This window comes from Chrysemys picta, chromosome 3 (assembly GCF_011386835.1).
Source record: "Chrysemys picta bellii isolate R12L10 chromosome 3, ASM1138683v2, whole genome shotgun sequence".
In the NCBI taxonomy this organism is placed as follows: Eukaryota; Metazoa; Chordata; order Testudines; family Emydidae; genus Chrysemys; species Chrysemys picta.
Genome location: NC_088793.1, coordinates 78,043,839 through 78,070,840, shown reverse-complemented (window position 1 = coordinate 78,070,840; position 27,002 = coordinate 78,043,839). Strand labels below are relative to the sequence as shown.

At 39.4% G+C, this 27,002-nt stretch overlaps 1 protein-coding gene across 2 annotated transcripts in view; it reads left to right on the top strand.

The window, feature by feature from the left end:
- Positions 1-27,002, top strand: part of ASCC3 (activating signal cointegrator 1 complex subunit 3) — a 495,794-nt gene that overhangs the window by 211,161 nt on the left and 257,631 nt on the right. For both annotated transcript variants that reach the window (XM_065588248.1, XM_065588249.1), the window contains exons 12-13: positions 3,701-3,877; positions 9,184-9,255. In XM_065588248.1, the coding sequence (XP_065444320.1) occupies positions 3,701-3,877; positions 9,184-9,255 (249 nt within the window). The remainder of the gene's footprint in view (positions 1-3,700; positions 3,878-9,183; positions 9,256-27,002) is intronic.

Sequence of the window (27,002 nt, the reverse complement as noted above, 5' to 3'; positions counted from 1 at the left end):
TGTGTGTGGACAATGAAAGAACACTCTGGATATTAGAAATTTTCTTCTTAACCCCAGGCATTTTAGTGATTGGATTATGCCCTGAAGTATGAGTGATTTACATTACTTAGGGGACAGGTCCTCTCTCTCTCTCTCTCTCTCTCTCTCTCTCTGTGTGTGTGTGTGTGTGTGTGTGTGTGTGTGTGTGTAATTTTCCATAAACAATCATTTTATATAATCTCCTTCATACTATAATGCAAAACTGAGTGCAGCCTGAGTTACATCATCAGATAGTCAGGTTTGACATATCCCAAGTTAACTGTACTGCATGTTATGTGTTTATGGCGGAAGCATGAGACTGGTGGGATAGAGAAGTGAAGAGAGCTGTTAGTGAGGCTAGAGAAGGAAGAATAGAGGAGGTAGGAATGCATAATGGTTACTTTCAGTAGGAAATAGTAAAAAAATGATAAAGGACAAAATGAAAACTTGGCAAAGCACATAGAGCGTCTGCCAGCTTAACAGATTGTGGTCCTGAGAGTCGGAGCAGAGTTTAAGTTAAAACCTGGGATGGGTGCAGATGAAGACAGTCACCTGGAACATGTTGAAAGCTTGTGATGATGAGACCACTGATTAAAATTACTGAACTTTTCAATAAAGTATGGGACCAAGAAAAGCCTCCAGAACAATGGAAAAATGGCAATGTGATCAAAATACCAAAAGAAAGGTGACCTAAGTAATTATATTAAATGGAAAAGTGTTACATTCCTTTCAGTGATAGACAAAGTCTTCTGCATGTCATCTTCTGTAGAATAAAAGAAGCAGTTGTAGCAAAGCTAAGGGAAGAGCAGGCTGAGTTTAGAATGAAAAAAAAATTGTGTAAATCAGATTTTCACTCTGACTAGTCATTGAAGAGAGCATCAAATAACAAAAACCATTAATTGTAAACTTCAGAGGCATTCAGAAAGCGTTTGATGGCCTCCATCACAATTCACTCTGGAATATCTTGAAATGTTATAGTCTACTAATAACAATAATTGTCATCTAGGCTTTATATCTTCTTTTGCTGTGTAGAGTTACCTAACGTCTGCCATGGCAAGTGTGCCATTGGGCAGCTGGAAGAAGACCTAAAAGGTACCGACTGAAAGAATCCCTCCATGAAATGGTACTTAGGGTATGTGTACACTACAGTGGCTATAGCAGCATAGCTATGGCGCTGCCACTGTGCCACTGTAGTGCCATAATGTCGATGCTTCCTATGTCGACCAAAGGGTTTTTTCCATCAATGTATTTAGTGCACCTCTCCAAGAAGCGGTAGCTAGGTCAATGGAAGAATTCTTCTGTTGACCTGTGTTTACAGTGGTGTTAGGTCAACCTAACTAGGTTGCACAGAATGTGAAATTTTTCCCCACCCTGACCCATGTAGCTAGGTTGATCTAATTTTTTAGGTGTAGACCAGGCCATAGAGGAGGAAAGGTTTTGAGACTTACAACACCGAGGACAGGCAAAGAGTGGCCCAAGATAGACAGGTATGACTGAGCCTTTTTCGTGTCCTAAGTGACATCCGACAGTGCGGAAAGGATCAGATTCTGTCAGAACAACTAACAAAGTTGACAAACGAGATAGGAAAGGTGTGAAATTCAATTTCGAAGAGTGAGAGTTTCAAATGGAGACTGGACATCCAAAAAGAGATGACGGTGGGATACATTCAGATGAAAGATTGGAAGTGGAGAGATATTATTACTGTTTAACTATTATTTAACTCCCCCAAAGTGTGCTATATGCTTCAGAGACATGCAAATGACAAGTGGCATGTTTTGAAGAGTTTGTGTTATGTTTAATTACAACATGTAATATGATGAGTGATAGCAAACAAGTTGGAATGGGAAGAGGCCAATAATATTAGCATTACGTTTGCCAAGTGCATATCTATATTTAGGAACGCAGGAATTACCATACTTAATCAGACCCAAGGTCCATTTATACCAATATATTATGTTTCTGATAATTCCAGAACCAGATACATCAGAGGAAGATGTAAGAACCCAGAAGTAGGGAGACAGAGAGTGGGATAATCTGTCCTCTATATAGGTCTCATTCTAGACTCTAGTAGTTAGAGATTGATCTGTGCCCCAAAACACAGAATTTTTGTCATGAATTATATTATTATAACTCCTGGATATTCTTGATATCCATAAAAATATCCAATCTCTGTTTGAATCCTGTTAAGTTCTTGTCTTCAGTGACTTCCTATGGCAACAAGGTCTTCATTTTAATCACGTGTTGTGTGAAAAAGTATTTCCTTTTATTGGTTTTGAATTTCCCAACTTTTAATTTAATTGAATGTTCCTTTATTCTTGTGTTAAAAAACTGGGAACTTCCATTCTGCCTGTCAACCTTTTCCGTCTCATTCTTTATTTTATACACTTTTTTATCATGTTCCAGTCTTGATTGTCTTCTTTCTATTTATTAGTGTACTTTTTAAAAAAAAATCAGGTTAATTTCTTAAATATCTTTTTTTATTATGGAGCAACTGGAGGGTAAAGGAGACTAGCTGGAATGTGACAGCATGAATGTGAAAAGATGAAGGGGAAAGGTGAAGAGGTAGGAGGGATGAGGAGAGGAAGATGATGGAAAATGTTGAAAATTCTCTCCCACTCTGGTTTCTCAAAGGCCTTGGTTTCTCGAATGCACTCTCTCATGAGAGGAACTTTAACGTACCTTGTCTTTGAAAAATGGGGAAGTTGTCATGTGTCTGCTGCATTGAATCTCTGGCAAATTTGTCTCAATTTGCCATGGAAGATTGAATTAGAGATTTCTCCTTAGGTTGGATTTCCTCAACAGAATAATGCATGTAATTGTATTTTTCTGCACCAATTTTACTCTTACAAAAATCATAAAATCTCCACTGTGTACAGGGAAGAAAATCAATTTCTGTATCAAAAAGAAATCATAATGCAAAGGAGATGATACAAATTACACAATTAAAAAGTGATTATTTTACAGTGATTTGGTACTCTAAAGATTGCCTTGAGGTTTATGCAAACTAAACTAGAATAATAAGAAAAATTATATTTGAAAATGGTTTCTATCTACAAGTACAGGTAACATACAAACTCTTACGTGAAAAGAAATATCTCATTGCAACAAAAGCTTATCTGAGTGTATCTGATCAAGACATTTCATACATAACGTCATTACATTAAAAAGTTGTTATATAGTCATAAGTAGACTTTTTTTTTCCAGTAGAGACTGAATATCAGTACAGAGGGCAGACGGCAATGTTAAAAATGAATTAACCTAATTATACCATTTAAATAGCTATCTCGGTATTGTCTTCAGCTTCATCAATCTCATATTTGTGGTCTGAATTAGAGTGAGGGAGCCTAATTATCTCTTCCTTAACTAGACCCTGTAATTGACCTTTTAAAAGGTGGCTGTTATTACAGATTCAACTTTTTTATGCCAGTACAAAACTATTAACTTTATTGGGTGAAGTAAAATATTTTAAGAAGAAGAGGTATTAGAATGTTTTAATGGAGATGAGTGAAGAATAGACAGGAACCATCAGTCTCCTCCTTTATGTTTAAACTATTAACTGTTTGTATCATACTATTGTCTTGCGCTTATTTTATAAGGTATGTTTTAAATCCTTTTCTGTATCTGATTTATAAAACTCAGATTATTTACTCATATCTAAGACATTTTTTTAACTTTTTGATAGGTTGAATCTACACAGAGCATGATCAGGATTTTGGGCCTTTCGGCTACATTACCCAATTACCTTGATGTTGCCACATTTCTACATGTTAATCCCTACATTGGACTATTCTATTTCGATGGCCGTTTTCGACCTGTACCACTTGGGCAGACATTTATAGGAATTAAAACAACAAATAAGGTAAATGACTATGGAAAATCTGAAAGATTTTTTTGGACATTTATACACAGTTATGGATTCCAGCATGTGTGTTTATAAATGCCTTCCTACCTATCTGGGCAGTGGCGGATACTCCATATTATATTATTCTTTAGCGCAGGAGCCTCCTGCATCGTAAGTAGATCTCTTCTCAAACACACAGGCTCAGAAGTTACTTTCAAATTTTCAGAATAATACCATCTTGTATAACTTAGACTGGAACTTAGAATTTTCGCTGTGGTTAAACACCATTTTATCTCCTTTGTACTCTCCCCATTAAGCACAGTGTTTGATAACAAAGCTCTATCCTGATTAAACACAGTGATTGTCATCAGTTGGTGAGTTTCCTTACCAAAGTCTTGTTGTGAAGTGTGTTTTCAAATCAGATTGTTCTGTCCAGTTCTCTCATTTCAGTCCTTATCTTTGGTGGAAATTATGGAATTAGGTTTGTTTTGCTGTTAGGATACATGAGAAGTAACAGCACTCAACTTGGTGGAAAGTACTCAAACGGTTTGGACATAAACGTTAAAAATATGATTTGATGTTCGGGTGACCAGGCAGCAATTGGGAAAAATTGGGACGGGGGACATTGGGGGTAATAGGAGCCTATATAAGAAAAAGACACAAAAATCGGGACTGTCCCTATAAAATCGGGACATCTGGTCATCCTATTTGATGTACTGAATGCCATATGAGTAATTATGATCAAAACCTGTCATAGGACAAGCTATCAGCTTTGATGCATGCAGTTTGATAGCAAGAGACATGAAAGTAGTCTTTAACCCAGTCTTTCATATTCTTTTCCAAAATGAGAAATAGAGAGAAAATATAACCAAGGTATACACGTCATGTAAAGTTAACTATATTTGTATTAGAATTCATACTGCATATTAAATCAGTCTGAGATAAATGTACTTGACACTTAAAACAAATACTAATTCTGCAGTTAAATACAAGTTAAATATACATCTTTCAGTGATTTTGCTTGGAAATAATTCCCCTATGTTTTACTCTCTGATTGCTAAAGCAAAGTAAGATAAATCATATTTTATAGCCCAACTTATGATACTACCTTAGAATATACTACTAGTCTGTATGTTGCCTATTATTTTTAAATTGCATTTTCAACCAAAAGTTAGTTTCAGAGCTCCATCGATAATATGGTATGTTTTTAAAACAGTGAAAAATGACTTTCTCATTAGGTTCTTTAAATAATTCACTCCATCCGCAATGCAGAAAAGAAAGGTGCCTTAAAACCATAGGGGAGCCATTTCACGTCTGTGCACACAGGGATAAGTTTACCATATGGTACTTATTATGATGTGCATATTTTAACCTTCATTAATTGTTTCAAGTACCTTCAATAATATTTGCTGTTGCCTTTCTTTAATCATTTCTTAATACTTCATTTGAATGTTTAGTTTATTCGTACTGTATCGTTAGAAAAAGGCAAAGATGTAGTTTCCTAATAGCAACTTTGGAATAAGCTTTATAACTTTTAAATTAAAGGAAACAACTACGTCAGGTATGTCACAAAGTATTGTTGAAATGACCATGAAATAACTAGTTCTTCTCCCTCCCTTTCTGCCTCCCCCCCCCAAAAAAAAATGCTAACAAGGAAGTGAAATGATCAATGAATTACCCCTCCTCAGATGAAAAAAAAGGTAGACAGATGAGATGCTTCCATTAATACCATAGGATATGAAAAAGTCCTTGTATTGCTAAGAAGAATGTCATCAGAAATTTGAGATAGAAAAAACATTGTGGAGTCAATTGAATGTGCCTTACAGCAGCTGGCATCTTCAATGAAGAATGCAGAGTATTGAATCTCCAAGTCAGAAGATTTCTTCCAGGACAAAATAGGAACCAAACCTACCCAAACACAGTGTGAGACCTTGCAGAACCAGGTCTCTTTCTACACTCTCCCATCTCTCCCATGACCAAGGAGACAGCACAAATGTGTTTGTGAGGCCAACAAGCAACTCTTGACACAACCCACTAAAGCTGTTGTTCGGTCTAATTTTAGCATTGTTATTCCCTGGTAGAAGGAGATCATCAGCCAACACAATATATGCAGTGTTCATAGCTGGTCTGGCAAATATCAAGGAGCTATGAGGCAGCTAGATACTGTGAGAGTTGCCTTGCCACAACCTTCTCAGTAACCTTATCCGAAAAAGTGAAGATTGGCCAATTAGCAATCTGTTTCCAGATTGTGTCCATAGACTGCTCACAAGGCCCCTTCAAAACAGACAGCATCCTCCTCTCTTTAGTAGAAGCAGCCATAATAACGAACCATAAGGGGCCCTATCATTTCCCCACATACTTTCAGGAGCTAGGAGGCACATGGGTCTAAGGCAGGGGTTCTCAAACTGGGGGTCAGAACCCCTCAGGGGGTCACGAGGTTATTAAACGGGGGGGTCGCAAGCTGTCAACCTCCATCCCAAACCCCGCTTTGCCTCCAGTATTTATAATGGTGTTAAATATATATTAAAATGTTTTTAATTTATAAGGGGGGGGTCGCACTCAGAGGCTTGCTATGTGAAAGGGGTCACCAGTAAAAAAAGTTTGAGAGCCATTGGTCTGATGTTTTTCAAACACCTCTCCTACCTCAGTGAGTAATGAATGCCAAAACTTAAACAGAAAACACCTTTGCATTTGTCCCCCTCTAGTTATTGTTCTGTTCAAAAGGGCAGATACATCTCAGGCCAGATCGGAAGGTTCTCCCTCTCTTCTTCCCCCCTCCCCCCCGCCCCGAAAAATACCTAATGGTTGGATTGGAAAAGCTTAGCTAAAGTACTTCCTTGTTGGCTGGAATTGTTTTTCACTTAACATTATCTCAGTTAAGTAGGATTTGTGCAAAAGAGCTATAGAATAGGAAACATGCATCAGCTTATACGAAAAAGTAATATCCAGTGCCAAGAATGTCTCGATCCACTATTAGTCATTTTAATTAGGTGCTGAAAGTTTGACAAACTGGATGGGGTTTTCTCATTTGCAACATAAAACAAACTGGTTTTGTGTCCCTAGTATAGAAAGTGGATAAAATTCTTAGGTACATGAGTTAATGCATATTTGTTTCTTTGCTGTTCTTAAGTCCGGACACTAGATCAGGGTTAGGCAACCTATGGCATGCATGCCAAAGGTGGCACGTGAGCTGATTTTCAGTGGCACTCACACTGCCCGGGTCCTGGCCACCGGTACAGGGGGCTCTGCATTTTAATTTAATTTTAAATGAAGCTTCTTAAACATTTTTAAAAACCTTATTTACTTTACATACAACAATAGTTTAGTTATATATTATAGACTTGTTAAAAGAGACCTTCTAAAAACGTTAAATTGTATTACTGGCTCATGAAACCTTAAATTAGAGTGAATAAATGAAGACTCGGCACACCACTTCTGAAAGGTTGCTGACCTCTGCACTAGATAATGACAGTGCTTTTTTTCTTCTGTTTTATTTGATATGGTTAGAGAACCATTAGCCACAGTGTACAACCTGGCCTGCACAAAATTAAAATTGGCCAAAGAAAGTACAAAATAATTCCCTCCTGTTTAAGTGAAAACAGATCACACAATTTCAAAACTTACTGACATTTGTACAAAAGTTTGGTTCCATACCAGTGTTGAACATCAATTAGGCAGAAATTCCAGTCAGAGATTCTTTCCATCTCCTAACATGGCCTGAAGCACAATTTTGCTTGATATGACTTTAAATGTAGTATATGGTTAAAAGAAAGATTGAGACCATAATAAAATCAGTTTATGTGAACAAATGACTCTTCGACAAATTTGAGATAAAAATAATAAGATCGATTGGATATTGTGAATTTACAGTATGGTTTGAGCTCACTAGCCTTATACATGCCACCACTTTTTCCTTTTCTTTTTACTGATAGTATGTGTAAAACATTTCTGTAGGGAGAAGATAATGGTGTGCAAATCCCACTAACAATTTTTCGACCAATAAATGAGAATTTCCTTCTCAACCCTCAAATTGTGCTTAGATTTTTCTTGTTTTTGTTTGTTAGTTTTACAAGCTTTACTATGGCACCAAGAAATAATAGAGAGTTCCCCAGCTTGGCTACACATATAAAGGGAACTCTTTCAATCTTTCCCAAGTTTGTTGTTTATGTTGATGTATTTAAGTACCTATGAGACAAATCTGTAATTGATGCTGCTAGGAAGGCTTGGTTGAGATTAGCAGCACATCTAAAATGTCACCAACTGTTGCATAAAGATTTTTGTCTTTTAAGGAAACTGTAATAGATGGAAAACTGCTAATTTGAATACACTGATTAGGGAATATATATTCTGTCCCAACTAATACAAAAGGATCGTTTAAAAACTCATCTGTCAAATGTCTTTTTTTCTCCCTTAAATGAACAAAATGAGCTATAGACTGAGTGTCAGCTCTGACTTTGAATTTCCTTGTTTCATTTTGTCACAACCTTAATGTTATATAACCTTTGTTTGAATGTAAGCAGTGATATTGAGAGAGTCACACAAATATGTGCATGTTTATCTAAATTGCATAGATCTTCAGTTTGCAGTGGTTATATTTAAATGAAGTACTCATCCCCAATAGTCTGTAATACTCTCATACAAGAGCTAATAAGATATGGACAAAGTTAATGGCATAATACCTTAAATGTTTTTAACTAAAGCCACATTTAGTGATTGAGAGTCACTTGATAATCTTATTTTAATGTTACTCTTTACATCCTTGCACAGCACTGTCTTCTCTCACCTGCATCATGTCAAAAATTTTGATCCTAAGATCTTGGTACGGAATTACTGATAAATAATAACATGATGGATTAATAGAACACTGTGTAAAAAGGGTCTGCTACTCTGCAAAATTGTTTCCACTTCCCATGACATTACATACACCTATAGAGAATCCTTTTAATACTAGCTGGAATTATTTGAATTTATGTGGGGGAAATGAACAATGACTTAGAAAGCTGATTTTATATCTGTGGATGTTGCTATATGGATAGCAAATAAATTTTGCTTTATTAACCAATTCTTAGATGTGGTTGATATTCAAACACTTGTATTTGATTTTGTTAGACCCACTATGCTTTGTGCATATGCTAGTAGGACTTCGGTATGACAGGAAAAAAACTAGGTGTTTTTATATTGTATTTTTTTTAGACGTTAATGTTTGTTTCTAATAAGTATTTGGGTGGATTCCTTTAAATTGATTTAATATAAAGTATGTTTCAACTAGAAAGAAAGACTGCCTTTTACTTTCAGTTGGTAATGTGTCACTTATTACTATCCAGGTGCAGCAGATGAATAATATGGACGAAGTATGTTATGAAAATGTTTTGAAGCAAATAACAGCTGGACACCAGGTATATTTATTTTTTATTGTGTTTTTACTCCGAATCTGTTTCTTGAAAAAAATCTGAACAAGAATATCTAGTTTGTATTTTAAAGAAATGCTTTATTTTCCTCTTCTGTGTTCTAAGACGATTAACTCAGAGGCTTGATTTCTGAGTTCTTCTAAGCAGTAAAGTATTTTAATGAGAAATATTATCATGCATGAAAACTTACAGACTAAATGTTAACTTTTAACTAAGAAGCATAAGGCTGGAAAATACCTAGTATTTTGGTATCGCACTTTAAAACAACTGTTGTTATTATTATATGAAGTGATTATAATTAGTTTTGAATCATAATGCATGGCAGGTCTAGATTTTAGACTTACTACATTTTATAATAAAAATAAAATAGAAGTTATAGAACTCATCATGAAATTGTTTCTGAAGAGATTCCCCATACCAGCTGAACAACCTGCTTTTACTAGGGTTTGATGTATCAATAAATCAACCATAGACAATTGGGGGATGTGTAAATATATTTGCTCTTATAATGGTAGTAATGCAGTTCATTACTGAGAAGTCCATCTCTTTAACAGATTTCATTTCTTCCTTTCCACTTACATAGGAGGTCATTAAACCAATCATCTCTCGATGATGCTGTTCAAAGTTTGCTGTAAATTGTCACTCAGGAAAGAGAGAAACTATTCTAAAGTATAGTTTTAAATGTAGCTAAGTGTAACTTTAGTGATCAGAATTTCTTTCAGCCTCTGGCCTACTTCCTAATCCCACCTACATTTTTAAGAGGTGTACTATCTGAGATTAATATGTACATCATAGGCAAAGAATTCATTATTTTTTACATGTTTAGCCGAGCATCTCCTATCTCTTGCTCTTTGAAGTGTCCCATCTAAAAATCACAATTACTCCTCCAGTTCAGTCTGCAATGGAGGTTTCTGAAGTGCCTTTTTAGGTTTCATGCTGATGTCCAGTCAAGAAGCAGTTTGGGGTGTGGTGTGGTGTGGTTATTATCCACATGTCTGAATTGTTTATCACTCTTTTATTTCCTGCTTCTGGATCACCAGCTTTTAGAGCCTCATCTCCTCCTTGGTGCATCTAGGACAAGTCGCCATGGTCCTTATGGTGCATGGCCAGTGCAGCAACAAATGCTAGCACGTGCTCAATCCCTCCATAGTAACGCCAGTAAAACATCTAGAGGTAAAAGAGATTTCAGTTCCCTTCCCAAAAACATCTTTGGGAGGGATTTCAAAGTATGGTCTGTTTCTCAGAAGAAATATTTGGTCAGGACTAGAGGAAGTGGATGTTGAAAATGAGAGAAATTACCTCAAAGGTCCTCAGTCTTCAAGGTCCCATAATGAGTCAGTGTCAACCTCCTATTCTCCTCCTCCTGATGATGTATTGTCAAGAAATGGCACCACGGTCCATATGGCCGAAGCATTAGAGAGATGACTTTCAGTCACAAGTAATGCACACAGAATCTCTGATCTCATCAAAGTTAAAGTAAAGGAGAGGAAACCCATTTGGTTATTACAGGCAAGGTGGATTTTAACTCAGTGATGCCCACAGTGTATCAGATGTAAGTAGCTTGAAGGATATCTCAAAAAACAGATGTGATTGAAAAAACAATCTTACAGAAAATGGTAAAATGCATATTGAAATTACCAACACATTTTCATTTTTCTTTTTAGTTTGAAGATTTAAAATATGCTTGTTTCTATATTAAGTACTATATGGAACAGGCTGATTGTCTGTGTAGTCTGGCATCCTGCCCCTGACAATGCAGAATGCTTCAAAAGAAGCATAAATCTGCCCATAATCCACATGACATTGCAATAGATTGATAGCTTGAAGATGAAGGAATTTTTTTAACGACTCTAGCAGGTGATTGGTGTGTTCTTTCTTTTTATCCTAGCCTAGTGTGACTGCAGAGTCTATTCTCTGAATATGTAATCTTTTATACTTCTTACTAATCCATTTGCTGTCATACTACTCTGCAGCAGTGAGTGCTGTAGATTTATATGAACCATGTTGGGCAAATTAGTCACTCTTGCTATCAAAGATTATATAAAAATGTGTAGCAAAAAGGTAGACATTAATGTGTCTCTGAATCCTCTGCTCCCAGGTGGGAGGAGAGAGAGCACCCCTGGAAGGAATTTTTGAATCCTTTGAGAGTAGCATTTGTTTTTCTAGAATTGTCATTGAGTGACAATGTTTTACTCCTTGTTTTACAAATGTTTTTGCATCCAGGTTGGGCATGAGCCTGTTTCTTTAATATTACCTATTATGTTTTGCCATTCTATATTTTTAGATATGTCTCAAGCTACTTACTTCCTGAGAGTGTGAATTATGTGCACATCGTATCTGCAAATCGTTTCCTCTCCTTTACATGTAAATCTGCTTCCTTGTAAAATATTTTAGAGGATTATTTCATCTAGCTAATTGTAATGCTTTTTGGAATATTTCTTTACATCCTTTAGGCTGTCTATGTGCAATTTAGTAACTAGCTGGAAGGTTCTAGGTGCTGAGGTGGTAGTGTATGACTGTCAGAAGAGGGATATCTCATGTTAGTCTCTACTTACAGGAGTTGGCAACCTTTCAGAAGTGGTGTGCCGAGTCTTCATTTATTCACTCTAATTTAAGGTTTCGCATGCCAGTAATACATTTTAACTTTTTTAGAAGGTCTCTTTCTATAAGCCTATAATATATAACTAAACTATTGTTGTATGTAAAGTAAATAAGGTTTTTAAAATGTTTAAGAAGCTTCATTTAAAATTAAATTAAAATGCAGAGACCCCCGGACCGGTGGCCAGGACCTGCGCAGCGTGAGTGCCACTGAAAATCAGCTCAGCGTGCCGCCTTTGGCATGCGTGCCATGGGTTGCCTACCCTGCTCTACTATCACTACTTCAGATGACCAAAAAGCTGTATGCTGTGTCTCACACTGGAACACAAGACGCAATAATGAGAATCCTGTATGACAGAAGCAGAATTAGAGGGAAAATAACTATCCTTTTTTAAAATCCAGAACAGGAATTAGTACTTCTCTTCTGTGGTTATCAAGTTTCCTCAGTATGGTCTTGTGAGAGTCTTTACCAAAAATGTTGCTAGTTGGAAAGTTTTAGGGCTGGTCTACACTACTGCGGGTAAGTCTATCTAACTTACACAGCTTCAGTTACGTTAATAACGCAACTGAAGTCGACGTAGTTAGATCCCCTTACCACGGTGGCTACACTGCGCTGTGTTTACTTATTTTATTTACTCAGACTGAAGTCATGCTGGTTTGTCTGAATCACATTATTATACTATGGTTTGCCGTGTGATATTCAGCTGAAGTTGTATGTTCCTGTGTTTAATGGATGCAATGTGCATTTTCATTTTTAAAGAGTAAGCACAGTAGGAGATAGTTTATTCTACATAGGCATGTGTTATGACAGATGGAGAAAATCTTTTCATGTTGATTTTTCAACAGTCATACTCTGCAAGACTTCAAGCTCTTCCTGGCTACTGGGAAATTAAAAGTTGGTGATTCAGCCTTTAATTTTGATCCATCTGCTCAAACTAATGAGACGTCTCATTTGTAGGCTTCACTTTGAATTACCAAATGCAAGTTGAGCTATATAGTTCCTCTGAGTTACCTCTTCCCCCCTCTTGTGGAAAACAATAATAATGGATGACTTAGGCCTACCATGTTTTGTTCCTGTTATGTAAACTTTCTTACAGCTACTAAGAAAACAGCGATTAGAAAATGGCTCAAAAGTTGCCATGTGCTTTTTAAGTTAAACTGCTCTTTCTGTAGTTGACTAAAAATGTAGATTTCCATCACAAGATTTTTTTTATCAAAATACCCCCCCCTTAAGACTTCAAGTGACAACTCTTGAAGCCATTAAAATTGAAACATAATAAAGATTTTCTGAAAACGTTGATACATGCTTAGCATCAGCTGTTGTATCTTTGTTCCCCATGCACACACCATTTTTGTATTGTTTTTCCCATATCCACCTGTTGGTTAGATCTTCCTGGCAGATTTTCTTTGTTTTTAATAAATGATTGATTCTTTTAAGAAAAAACATTTGATAATACACAGATGGAGATAGAGTATAGGCTGTAGCATCAGAGAGGGAAACGGCAGTCCTACTAACAGTGATTACCTTCTCAGCCAGTGTTGGTGGGATTTCATGAGAATGGCATGCAGTTGCTTTGTTCCCAAAATGTAAACCAGGCACAAATGATCCTAAAATTGGATGAAGTAATTGAATTCAACTACAGTGATGTTAGTCTTAATATGTGTTACAACTGAAGTGAGAAACCACGTACATTTGTTTTTTCTAGTTTACGTCTAACAACACAAATTCTGCTTTTCTTATCTTTGCAACTTAGCAAATCTTTCTATTTCAAAACAAGTTTTATGTTTCTCAGTGTTTCATCTGGAAGCTTCTAGTTACTTTACACATGCCGTTACTTACGTCTTCTAGAAGAAATCCCACACATTATCAATCATCTGCCTTTGCAGAAATCTCTCAGCTGCTCAAGCAATCAAACTGGTGTTTTACCATACCTTCCCTCCTTCCCATCGCCCTTCCTGTGCCCAAGAGCTGATCATTTCTGAAGTCCCTGCTTAATATCATAGGAAGCCATTTCAGTGCTGTTGTTATAGATTATTGAATGGACAAGAAGGTTGCTTTCACATTTCTTTTTTCTTTATTCTCTTTGTAGTCACAATTTTTCACCATAACTACATTTTCTGTTTCATAACTTCACAAGCAGTGCATAGTTGCATACTAAACAGAATCAAATAAAAAAATGAGGATCATTTTTGTTGCATCATAATACATATTTTGGACAGATGTCAATCTCTCTGTCGTTATTACATGGATTTTGTTTTAATGAAGGTATTCTGCTCCATCTCCCTTCTCCTACAAATGATCTTTTTGAATCAATTTAATCCATGATATATTTACAAGATACAATGAATAGAACAGTTTTTGTGAAGTTACACAGGATATATGAAAACAGGCTGAGTGTCATATCAGGCTGTATGACATCCTTAAGACTGTGACAGATGTTGCAACTCCATGCAGTATCTTTGGAAGAACATACTGTATTACGTTTATAAATGGTTTTAATGGGCCAGGGAGTACCAGCAACTCCAGAAGGGGAGGGTTGCCACAGCTCCTCTAGGAACTAAAAACTGTGAGGCTAGGAGGTGATTGAGGTGACTCACTCAGGTTGTAGCTATCTCCAGAAAGAGAGCACCTTTTGGAAGGCTTGAATATACTGGTTCAAAGTGAGTTTTCCAGAGACAATTGAAAAAGAAAGGCTTTTAGTATAAAGCCCAACCCTTCTGGATCAGTCTGGGTCAGAAAGACTTTGGTCTGTTAGGGCCCCATAAGATTGATGGGAGACCTCTGGTAAGCTTTTAACATGTATATAGGAATGCTTATTTTATTTTATTTTATTTTATTTATATATGTAATGTGTGTGTGTGTGTTTTCTCTAGTGCTTTTACCTTAAGAATAAATGTGCTTGCGTAGAAGGAGCTGAATGGTAACTTGTAACTGCTGGCAATGTAATATACTGTTCATAGTTCTTGGAGAGAAAGCAAACTGCAGATGCTGGCCTTCAGGCAGACTGGCTTGCTGGGAGTATCTCCATGTAAGGCAGGGAGTTGTGAAACCTTAAAACCCTTGGTCAGAAGGGAATGGGACAACGGTCACTGCCCAGAGACAGATGACTGTTGGAGACCTAACTGGGCACTTTGGGTGTGGACCACAGAGGGGAGATACAGGTGCAGTTACCCTGAACACATCTGTAGAAAGAGATTGTTTAATAAGGATTTTATTCTCTCTCTCCTTTCACATAAAGAATCCTCATAGAGCAGGGGTGGCCAAACTTACTGACCCTCCAAACCACATACGACAATTTTCAGAAGCTTGAGAGCCCTTAACCCCACCACCCCGTCACACGGTAGAAGCCCTGAGCTTCTCCTCTAGCCCCAATCTGGTAGGTGGTGAGTGGGAGTAGAGGCAGGGAAAGGCTCTGCGAGCTGCACTTCAATTGTAAAAGAGCTATATGCGCTCATTAGGTTTAAATCAACTTTTGGAACAACTCATTTTTGTCATGAGTTAAAGGAATGGTCATATAAAAGTTACTGGAAGTTCACAGTGAACTCCGTTTAAGAATGACAATACAAGGCCAGAATATATGATTGCTGTCAGCGATGGTTCTCAAAACGTGTAACATATCATCTAGAAGTGAATGTTATTCCAGTCTTTATCTGCCAACAAAGTGCTTAATTAAAATAATGCATGGTCTGCAATGTGTTTTAAAGACCCAGAAGGAGCACTGCAAGGGAAATTTTTGTCACTTCATGAGCTTGTGGTGGAAGCCACATTTGTCTATTAGCTTGCTACTTTAAAGAGGAATGCTGTCCTGATTAGTAAGGAAGAGAAGAGGCAGAGCTGAATGAGATGAGTGGTTGTAAATCCCTTATCTGATATTGTTGAGTTTATTGGGAAGAATAGTATGTTATTAAGTGAGAACCTTATAAGAATTGGAGGGATGGATTATTTTGTATGCTTAAAACCCGTAACATTTTGGATGCAAAGATAGTTTCTGACCCAAATTGAGGAGAGAAAGTAAATTAACAACAGAGGAGCAAGTGCTGCTAGCTACTGACCCGTCTTAAAGGTCTTTCAGAATATTTTAAATATTGTTGTTTGTATTAAATGTAAATATTTTCATACTAAGCAATTGTGTGATTTTTTTCCCCCCTCTGAATGTGACTGAGAGGTGTTAAGAACTAAATTCAGGGTTCTAAATACGGTAGCCTTTAGTTTGATTCTGTATAATGCTTTCTTTCTTATCTCTGTTTCAGTAAAGATTTAAACTAAGTTGCAGAAAAGGCAATGTACAAGTAGTTTCATATAATTTGCCTGCAATAGTCCCAGTTACATATGCTCCCCATCTGTGGCCTGACTTTCCTGCTTCAAGGGAACTTGGGCTTCTGCCAGATGTTTTGCGCTCTGCTTTTTGCTGTCCTCTTTCCTGTAGGTGGCACAACAAAGTGTGGTTCCCTTAAGCCTATCTATTAAAATTGGTCAAAAAATTTTCGTCAATCTTTTAGACAGAAGTTTGGGTATGCAAATAAAAAAAATCTTTTGTGAAAAGTGTTTGCTTTCCTAAAGAATCTTTGATTTTTTTTTTGTTTGATTTTTTTTTTCTGTTCTCGGTTTTCACTTGCCAAAACTGGGTGCGGTGGGATCAGTTTTCAGGTTTTCAATGAAAAGTTGAAAGTTTCTGCCAAAAAATAACACTTTCTGACCAGCTCTATCTCTGGGTTTCACTGGATGACGATGAGAGAATGTGTGGCATAACTGGGCACGGAATATGTGGACACTTACAGTCTGTGGAGAGCTCTTTTGCCTGGAAAAATGTGTTCTTGCACACTGATCAGGTTCGGATGTCTAAGTAACTTTGTTCCCAACTCCTTTCCACTCAGATCCCATTTATTTTTTGTGTGGTCTTCTTTTCTGTCTCATGCCATTGTTGGCCTCTTGCTATTTTATCTCCTTGTCTCTGTACTGAGCAAGAGCTGATCTCAGATTGTCCCCATCAGCTCTGAAAAGGCTTGCTGCTGAGAATTTCAGTCATATTGTCACTTAAATACATAGGTGATTTGTGGCTGACAGGACTTTCTTTGTAAAGATTGTATACAAAAAACTAACAGAAAATTTAAGCTTCCTGCACCAAAACATTGCCTATAAATAGTTTATAAAATATGAAATAATGGCATCATTTTTTATCAAGGTCTTTTAAGAAAATAATGCTTTCCCCAAGCTGCACTTGTGACCCTTTCTAGCTTTTTTCTGAAGTTCCCCTGACAGCTTGAAGGACCCCTCTGTTCCTGCAGCCTTTTTTGTTGCACAGGTGATGCTTTCTCTTATGTTACTTAAGTAGGGTTAACATACGTCAGTATTTCCCCTGACATGTCCGGCTTTTGCATCTTTAAATAGCTGTCCGGGAGGAATTGGTAACAAGGTTAAAAGGTCCGGGATTTTTCCCCCTCCCCTCCCTCCCTCCCTCCCTCCCTTCCATGCAGAGTGCGGCGTGGCTGATTGGGCAGCTGGGCCTGATTGAACCGCTCTCATTGGCCTCCAGCAGCCAGAGCCCCTCCCCTGCTCCCCCCTGCTGCCTGCAGCCCGGTGTAATGACACAAACAGCCCCACCGGCAGCGTATTTTGCCTACACGTGGAGCCAACATCTGACCGGCATGGGCATGGTAAGGGGAGTCCCGGGGGGCAGTCAGGGAGCAGGGGGAAGGTTGGATGGGTCCCCGGCCTCCACCTACCACCCCCCCTCCGTGCGTCTGCCCCCCCCGCCTCTCCCCTGCCTGCTTGTGCTGCTGGAGTAGCACATTCCTACGCCCTCCCGGCAGCAACTGCTGTCTGCTGCCCCAGGGTCCTAATGCCCCCCATCCACTAATGGCAAGGCAGGCTGCCCTTACCCTGCCCTTCCACCCTAGCCCTGAGCCTCTCCAATGCCCCAAACCCCTCATCCCCAGCCCCAGCCCTCATGCGCCCGCACCGTAATCCTCTGCCCCAGCCCTGAGCCCCCTCCTGCATCATGAACCCCTCATCCTCAGCCCCAACCCTCACCCCCTGCGCCCTAATCCTCTGCCCCAGCCCTGAGCCCCCTCCTGCATCATGAACCCCTCATCCTCAAACCCACAGCCCTCACACCTGCACCCCCTTCTATCCCCAAACTCCCTCCCAAACCCACTCCCCTTTCCCACACACCCCCTCCTGCCCTCAAACTCTCTCCCAAAGCCTGCACCCCCTCCCTTTGTACCGCCTCCCACCCCCAAACTCCATCCCAGAGCCTGCACCCCTCACCCCCTCCTGCACATCCACCCCCTGCCCCAGCCCAGAGCCTGCACCCAGCACCCAAACTCTATCCCAGAGCCTGCACCCCTCCTTCACCCTAATCCCCAGCCCAGGACCTGTACCCCAGACCTCCTCCCCCCACCCAACCTCCCTCCCAGTCCTCTGTTCCCCATGCCTCCTATACTGTTTCAACAGGCCTCTGATATCTACTTCTCTGCATTATACTCTATTGTTTTCTGACTCTTACTGAACTTTGTAAGGTTTTCTATTACTTCCCAACCATAGGGATTCTGTTGCTAGCTTTTCTGTTCCTTAGCCACTACTGTTTAATTCTTTGCCATTTGACTGTTTCATAGGTCCTAACCTGGGCTATCTGAAATTCTGCCTTAGGTGCTCTCTTCTCTTCTCAAGTCCTTCCTTTCTTTTGAAAAACTTTTAAGAAACATCTTGCCCCAGTTCCTGCCCACGACCTTGTGAATGTTTTTCATGCAGCTCTGAAGTTGCTGAGTCTGCTGCTCTTTTGTATTACAACTTTTCTCCCCCAAACTCTGCTACCCCTGGGCACCATTGGCCTTTCCTACAGTATAGAATTGCACTTACAATTCTACTGAAATGCTGTAATTTCTGATAATGCAGTTTGTTCTCACTAAGTTTGGCTCATATAAAATTACACAGGATATCTACACTTAGCACCCACTGTCAAGGTTACAATACTGGTATATTATTGGTACCCATCCCACAGCATAGGCCCGCAAAAAGGAGTATCAATTCCTAGTTGGATAATTGCTGTACCAACATTTGTTTTAAATTTAAACTGCATAAATTATGAGGAGTCCGGTGGCACCTTAAAGACTAACAGATGTATTGGGTATAAGCTTTCGTGGGTAAAAAAAAACCCACTTCTTCAGATGCATGAAGTGAAAATTACAGAAACAGGTATAAATATACTGACACATGAAGAGAAGAGAGTTACCTTACAAGTGGAGAACCAGTGTTGACAAGGCCAATTTAGTCAGGGTGGATGTGGTCCACTCCCAATAATTGATGAGGAGATGTCAATACCAAGAGAGGGAAAATTGCTTTTGTAGTGAGCCAGCCACTCCCAGTCCCTATTCAAGCCCAAATTAATGGTGTTAAGTTTGCAAATGAATTGTAGCTCTGCAGTTCTCTTTAAAGTCTGTTTTTGAAGTTTTTTTGTTGAATGATGGCTACTTTTAAATCTGTTGTTGAATCTCGAGATTGAAGTGTTCTCCTACTGGCTTTTGTATGTTACCATTCCCGATGTCTGATTTGTGTCCATTTATCCTTTTACGTAGAGACTGTCCGGTTTGACCAATGTACATGGCAGAGGGGCATTGCTGGCACATGATGACATATATCACATTAGTAGACGTGCAGGTGAATGAGCCCCTGATGGTGTGGCTGATGTAATTGGGTCCTTTGATGGTGTCACTAGAGTAGATATGGGAACAGAGTAGGCAACGGGGCTTGTTTCAGGGATTAGTTCCTGGGTTAGTGTTTCTGTGGTGTATAGTTGCTGGTGAGTATTTGCTTCAGGTTGGGGGGCTGTCTGTAATCAAGAACTGGCCTGCCTCCTAAGGTCTGTGAGAGTGAGGGATCGTTTTCCAGGATAGGTTGTAGATCATTGATGATGTGCTGGAGAGGTTTTAGCTGGGGGCTTTACGTGATGGCCACTGGTGTTCTGTTATTTTCCTTGTTGGGCCTATCCTATAGTAGGTGACTTCTGGGTACCAGTCTCGCTCTATCAATCTGTTTCCTCACTTCCCCAGGTGAGTATTGTAGTTTTAAGAATGCTTGATAAAGATCTTGTAGGTGTTGGTCTCTGTCTGAGGGATTGGAGCAAATGCGGTTGTATCTTAGGGCTTGGCTGTAGACAATGGATCATGTGATGTGTCCTGGATGGAAGCTGGAGGCATGTAGGTAAGTATAGTAAACCAGTAGGTTTCTGGTATAGGGTGGTGTTTAAGTGACCATCACTTATTTGCACTGTAGTGTCCAGGAAGTGCATTTCTTGTGTCGACTGGTCCAGGCTGAGGTTGATGGTGGGGTGGAAATTGTTGAAATCCAGGTGGAATTCTTTAAGGGCCGCCTTCCTGTAGGTCCATATGATGCATAAATTAGCATTTTTAATAAACAAGGGAGTTGTGTTTTGTTTATTTGTTTGCATCCTAGGATTCATACACAGTTCGGTCTTCACTAGAGAATTTTGATGCTGCAGGCACTTGGTATTCATCTAACAACTCATGGCTATACCCTACAGGGCTTGCAGTAGTGCTCAAGCAATTGTACACGTTCAGGAGAAAGCTCACCATTGCCACATCCAGCAATGGATCACTCTGCCCACTGAGTGCTACGGTACACAGAAATAGATGGCATTGCAGCTCTGTGCAATGTCTCCTCTACTACTGATAACTTTTTAGTTTTTTTGCTGCTACAGCTTAGGTAATTTCATACATGTGCATTTCTAGGATCCGGTGCATTCAATCTTCCTGCTTTAGATTTAAAAATATATATATATATATTTATTTTTATGCAGTCCTAATTCCATTTAATACGCCACTAAATAGCCACCTGATCTTAGTACTGCATATTCGGAGTCACCCAGTTAAAATCAGCAAGAGCTTGGACTTTTAACCCCCCCCCCCCCACTTTCACCTTCACCCAGTGGTCCTATTGCTTTTATGACTCACCTGTTCAGGCTGAAAAACTTGTGATGATATGAGAAGGAGTCTCAAAGCATTTCCTGCTCAGCACATCTGAAGGCTTAAGTATGCTTTTCAACTGACTGAAACCAGATGACTTGTTTGCATGTTTTTAACAGCCTTCTGTGTGTTAGCAAGTGGCTGCCTCAACATGTGTGTCAACTGGGAAATATGCTGTCTGTAGTGCCCTCCAGTGCTTTGTAAATTCTCTCATCCTGGCAGTTTCAATCATGTCTTCTGTACTGTTATTTGAGCCTTCCATTTTGCTTTCTTAGCGCCATTCGTAGGCTGTTTCTGTAATTGTTATCACTGTTCACTCGGTCTAGTAACCTTCACTGTCTTTTTCCTGTCTCCTCTGTACTTTTTCAGCATTTTCTTCCCCTCTGACTGGTTTCAAACATTTCCAGTAAATAATTAAAATAATTCCTTACCTTCAGTACCAGAATTCACCCTCTTCACCCAAGAAATCTGAGATCATGATCCTGCCTTAACCTCTCCTGCGATGGAATTCCACACTTATCCCTCTCTTTGACTGGATCCTGGTCTACAGCACCTTGAGTATCTACAGGACTTACTCAGCAAGTCCAGCTGGATTTGGCACCTGCCTTTCTTCCCCACCTTCTGGGAATCTGTTTAGTCACTATATACACCATAGTTCACAATCTTCTGAAATCAAAGTATTGTTTAATTGTTACAGTACATAGGAATGGCTATACTGGGTCAGACCACAGGTCCATCTAGCCAGTATCCTGTCTTCCGACAGTGGCCAATGTCAGGTACTTCAGAGGCAATGAATAGAACAGGTAATCATCAAGTGATCCATCCCCTGTCACCCAGCAGAAACAAAACATTTGAGAGAGGATTTTAAAACAATAATCCACTAGGAAGCCTACCTTACCCAAAGGCTTACCATCCCCTGATGGTACTCTAGGTAGGCCTAAATTCTTTGGACACTCCAGTGGGTACCTATGTGAGTGCCACAACAACTACTTCCCACTTGATAGAGAGAATTCCTTTAAATCCAGCCAAAGTTCCTTTGTTCGTGTCAGTTTCTGTGCTTTGGCCCTGCTTGTCCAAACCATTTTGGTAGGTTCTGTAGGAGATTGAGGCAGACTTTTCAGAACCAATGGCTCAGTCATTTTGCTCTAACAACCTTCAAAGTTTACCATGGGATGACTTATCTTAAGACATTGTTTCTCTCCTACTTGCTTTTACTTATAGCCTTCTATAAAACTAAGCCAATATATTCTAGGGCTACTGAGTTTTTTTAATTTAACCCTCCCTCCAAAAAAACAAACAAACCACTTATTAAAAACACCCCACTTAAAAACAAACAAATTGTTTATCCAGTAAAAAGAAGAAAAACAGCAGAAATGGTTATTTTTATCTCGTCTACACTGAGCAGTAAAGCCAACTATGGGAATGTAATTTCTAAAGTGCACTAACGTGTTGCACATTATTTGGTCCCAGTACACACACTGCTGATGCAAACTAAAGGTTTTCTAGTGCACTTTAACATAGTGATGATTGAAACAGTACTATGTTAAAGGGCACTAGGGAACATTACAAAGAGATTACTGTTTACGGTGTATACAAACAGGCTCAATCCCCCCTGATTTTTGGATATTACATAAAACTCAAAAATTGCTAGAAATAAACCTCACAAAATGAAATTAATAAACCCTGAAATACAGAAACCTTATATTTGTACAATAAGTATTCCAATAATCTGGTCACCATAACAATATGCATGAATTATTACAGAGCAGCACCATGTCCACCATACTCATTTTTATTGTTGCAAATAGAAGGGCAGTATTAAATAACTGAAGTAAGAAAGTAAAAATAGAAGACGGTGTTTATTGTATATTTAAAAACAGGATGAGGGAGCAAATGGGAACAGAAGGGAAAACTTAAATGTCTTGAACATGGCGATCATTGTAAGATTGTATATCTGCTGAGGATGTAGGGTGAACTGAGCAGTTGATGGTTGAAAAAGACTTTGGCAAAGATTTTTATTTATTTGTGACTGATAACACTGTGGGGAGGGTCAAGTGCAATTGAATAACTAGAAGGGGATAGAGGGAACAGGTTTTGAAATGATTGAAGACACATTGGCAAGCATAGCCTTTTAAAATTATTTATGTGGAATTTCAAGTGCAGAAGATAAGGATGAATAGTTGGGTTCTGGCACATGGAATTGAAGGAGAGAGATTGGTTATCTGTTCATGTTACTCACATTTTTGTTTGGATGCATGTATCATGAGAACACTAATATTAGAGAAGTCTATTTGTGGTTGGGCGTGAAACTGAGTGCAATCAAATACCTAGCAAAGCTTTACATTTACTAGTTTAGCGTTAGACGACTTTTTCACTGCTATGCATGTGATCTCCTGCTTGTTAAACATTACATTGACATTAATTTTGAAGGGTATAGAAATAATGATACTTACCAAAAACAAATAACTTCCATCATTGTCTTTCATATTTATTGTTAACAATTAATGGGGTAATATTTCTACCTTCTATTTTATATTGCTGACTCGTCATCATTCAGAGAGATGAGAATGATCTAAAAGTGAGATGGGGCACAAGGGAGGGGATCAGAAAATGGAGTAAGAATCTCCTTTTGCAGTAGATTGTTTTAGGCACCTTCTTGGATCCCATTTTTACTGTCAGTGTCTGCAAAATAAGGAGTCTGAAAACTCTCATCAACAGTAAACAGCTGCAACCACTGAAGAGCTCATCAGACATAAATTACAGAATTTTTCGCCATTTTTCCCTTTCAGTGATAAAAATGTATGCATAGCTCACCCTGCATTTCACAATACTAGGAGATGCTTATGAACTTATTATTTAATATGTAGGGATTGCACTTTGAATCTGACATTGTTTCTGCATTATTGTTTTTATAAAAGTAATCCATATTTGGGTTGCTTAATAAAAAAAAGTTGAGATTTTTATAGCAGAGCTGGAGGCTAGAGCACTGAAACCTAACTTTATAAATTTCACAGAGGTTAGCTCTCTTGGGAAAGTAGATGTCAATGGAACTTTGGTCCTTTTGTAAATCCCACTACACACCTATCTATGTTTTAATGTGCCTAAATACCTTTTTAAATCTTGCCCTACATATCTAATAGCAGTTGAATATCCTCTTTTCTGCCATTGGTAGCTAGTTAATAATGTTTTTTTGTTAAACTTTCACATACAATATGAAACTCAACATTCTTGGGTCTAAAATATCTTGAGAATCCACCCAGGACAGACGTTTCCCTATCAGAAGGAGTGCAGCATTATGAACACATGTAACTGCAGAACCAATTATTCCAATGAATATATTGGCTCATGGTGTTGTGACCCGAAAGGTCACTGTGGTATCTCCAGTCGTCACTGAATCTCAAGCAAAACTGTGCAAGATCTTGAAATGAGATTAACTGGAAGAATGGAGGCCTTATTTTAAATCATTTAAAACAAATTGACACCAGTGACCCCCTAAAGTAACAGCAGAGATGCTGCTAAAAATACATCAGTTTCTACACAAAACACAACTATAATGAACAAAAAATATGTAAGCAGAGTTAACATAAAAGGAAACAGTAAATAAATGCATGAAGGTGCAGTCTGAAAGTTTCAAATGTACAAACAAGAGTTAAGTGTAGAGCAGGGGTGGGCAAACTTTTTGGCCTGAGGGCCGCATCGGGTTTTGTAAATTGTATTGAGGGGCGGTTAGGGGAGGGGGTCGTGGCCCGGCCCCCACCTCCTATCTGCCCCCTCCCAGACTCCTGCTCCATCCAATCCCCCCTGTTCCCTGACAGCCCCGCTGGGACACTTGCCCTATCCACAGAGCCCCGCTCCCTGTCCCCTGACCGCCCCCGGACTCCCGCCGCCCCATCCAACCCCTCCTCTCATTCCTGATGGCCCCCCGGGACCTCTGCCCCATCTAACCACCCCTTCTCCCTGCTCCCTGCTGCCCCATCCAACCCCCCCCTACTTCCTGACTGCCGCCCCGGGACCCCTGTCCCCATTCAACCACCCCGACCCCTATCCACACCACCACCCCGAACTCCCCTGCCCTCTAGCTAACCTCCCCTGCTCCCTGCCCCCTTATTGTGCTGCCTGGAGCACCGGTGGCTGGTGACCCTACAGCCGGGCCATGCCACCACCACTCAGCACAGAGACCGGGGCAGGCCTGGCTCTGCAGCTGCGCTGCCCCAGGAGCTCACAGCCCCACCGCCCAGAGCATTGCGCCAGCAACAGAGTGAGCGAGCTGAGGCTGCGGGGGAGGAGGGACAACAGGGGAGGGGCCAGGAGCTCGGGCCGGGCAGGACGGTCCCGCGGGCCGGATGTGGCTTGCAGGCCGTAGTTTGCCCGCCTCTGGTGTAGAGTTAAGATTAGTTCTAAAGTTTGATGTAGAAGAGCTTTAAAATGATGCCCAGACAAAAATGCACATTCCTGTATGCCGTATGTATCTAATCGGTTTTAATTTGTGTATTTTAGTGTGCCTGGTGCAAATGGCAGCAAATACAACTTTAAGCTTCATCCTTACAGTATCAAGACTATATTTTCTACCCCTTAGTGCACTTGTGTGCCGTAGGGCTCTCTTTTCTTTCAAGAGTGATATCCATTGAGAAGAAGAGTCACCAGTCAATGTTGCTAGATTGTGAGGTATTTGACCGGTCCAAAAATAATTGGTCAGTTGACCAGTCAGATATTATCAAATAATAATAAAAGTGGTCAAGTATTTTAAAATACTAATTTATTCGAATACTATCGAAAAAAAGTAATACTTTGTGGTCTCCAATGGGCTTAGCCTTTGGCAACATCTACACTGCACATGACTGATGGTGGTGGGTAGGGCATGTATAGCTGCACGCTGCAGTGAAAAGCAGGCTGTGTCCACACTGGTGTGTGTAGCTGCATGCATCAGTGAAAGGCTGTGGGATGGGAGGGGAAAGACAGCAGGAAAAGGCTCTGGAGGTAGGGAACTGCCGAAGACTTTCCCTGCTGCCTCCCCCTGCCAGAACCTTTTCCCGCTGCTGGAGTCTTTCACTGAAGCAGGGAAAGGCTCCAGCAGTGGGGAGCTATTGATTCCCATGCTTGGTCCTTCTCAGTGTTAATACCATTCTAAAGATTAAATTGCCCCAGTACAGTTGGAGCTCCTGAAAACATTGTGTCTCAGGGCTTATCTAGACAGTGTGGAAATGCGTGACAGTGGCGTGTGAATTCTAAAGTGCACTGACATGTTGCACATTAACTGACCTGTATAGACCCTGCTGGCATACCCTGAAAGTTCCCTAGTGTGCACATTGGTGCACTTTAGAATTCAACACCCTCCCCAAGTGAATTACTGCACTGTATAGACAAGCCCTCAGTAAAGCACAAGGCCTCCAAAAGCAGATTATGATAATCACCACTGTGCTGTCCTTAAACTTGGTGCAGCATGCCTGTCTCCCCACAGGGTAACTTCTGAAGTTCTGATTTTTTAAATGCATTTATACTTATTATCTTTTTCAGTTATTTTCTACATTCAGTCGACAGTATGCAGTTTGCTTGCTGAGATTGGGCCTGCTGGATTATTTCATCAGAATTTACATACTTAATTACAATTTGCTACATTCCTATGCTCCTGTTCTGCATGCAGACTTTATATTAAAATGCTACAAATTAGTTTAATAATGCATTAGAAGAAGCTGAGGGTTTAGTTAAATTATCACGTGGCACTGATTTTAGTCCTTTATTCTGTCCTCAATCCTGGGGTTATCAGTGTCATAGACCAGGCCTACTTATCATAAAAGATTATATTTTAAATTCAAATATACAAAGCTCCTGTTTGTGTTACATATATTGTACATCTTGGATTAACTTAATATCTGTAATAGTTTTCTGTTTACCATAATTAACTTGAACGTGGCAGTACTTAGAAATTACTTCTTGTTTTTCTTACAACAGTTACCTTAGACCAGAAAAAGAAATCTAAGCAGCTATTTTAAACCTATTATATTAAATTGTCAGAAGTGAATTTGACAGATATTAATTTCATCTGTAAGAATGATGGATTGAATTTCTTTATTATCTGGTTTCCAGCTGTTATTTGGGCTCAGAAGCCATGGGAAGATAGAAGTTTAATAAGCTTAGTTACCACAAGCAACTGTTGA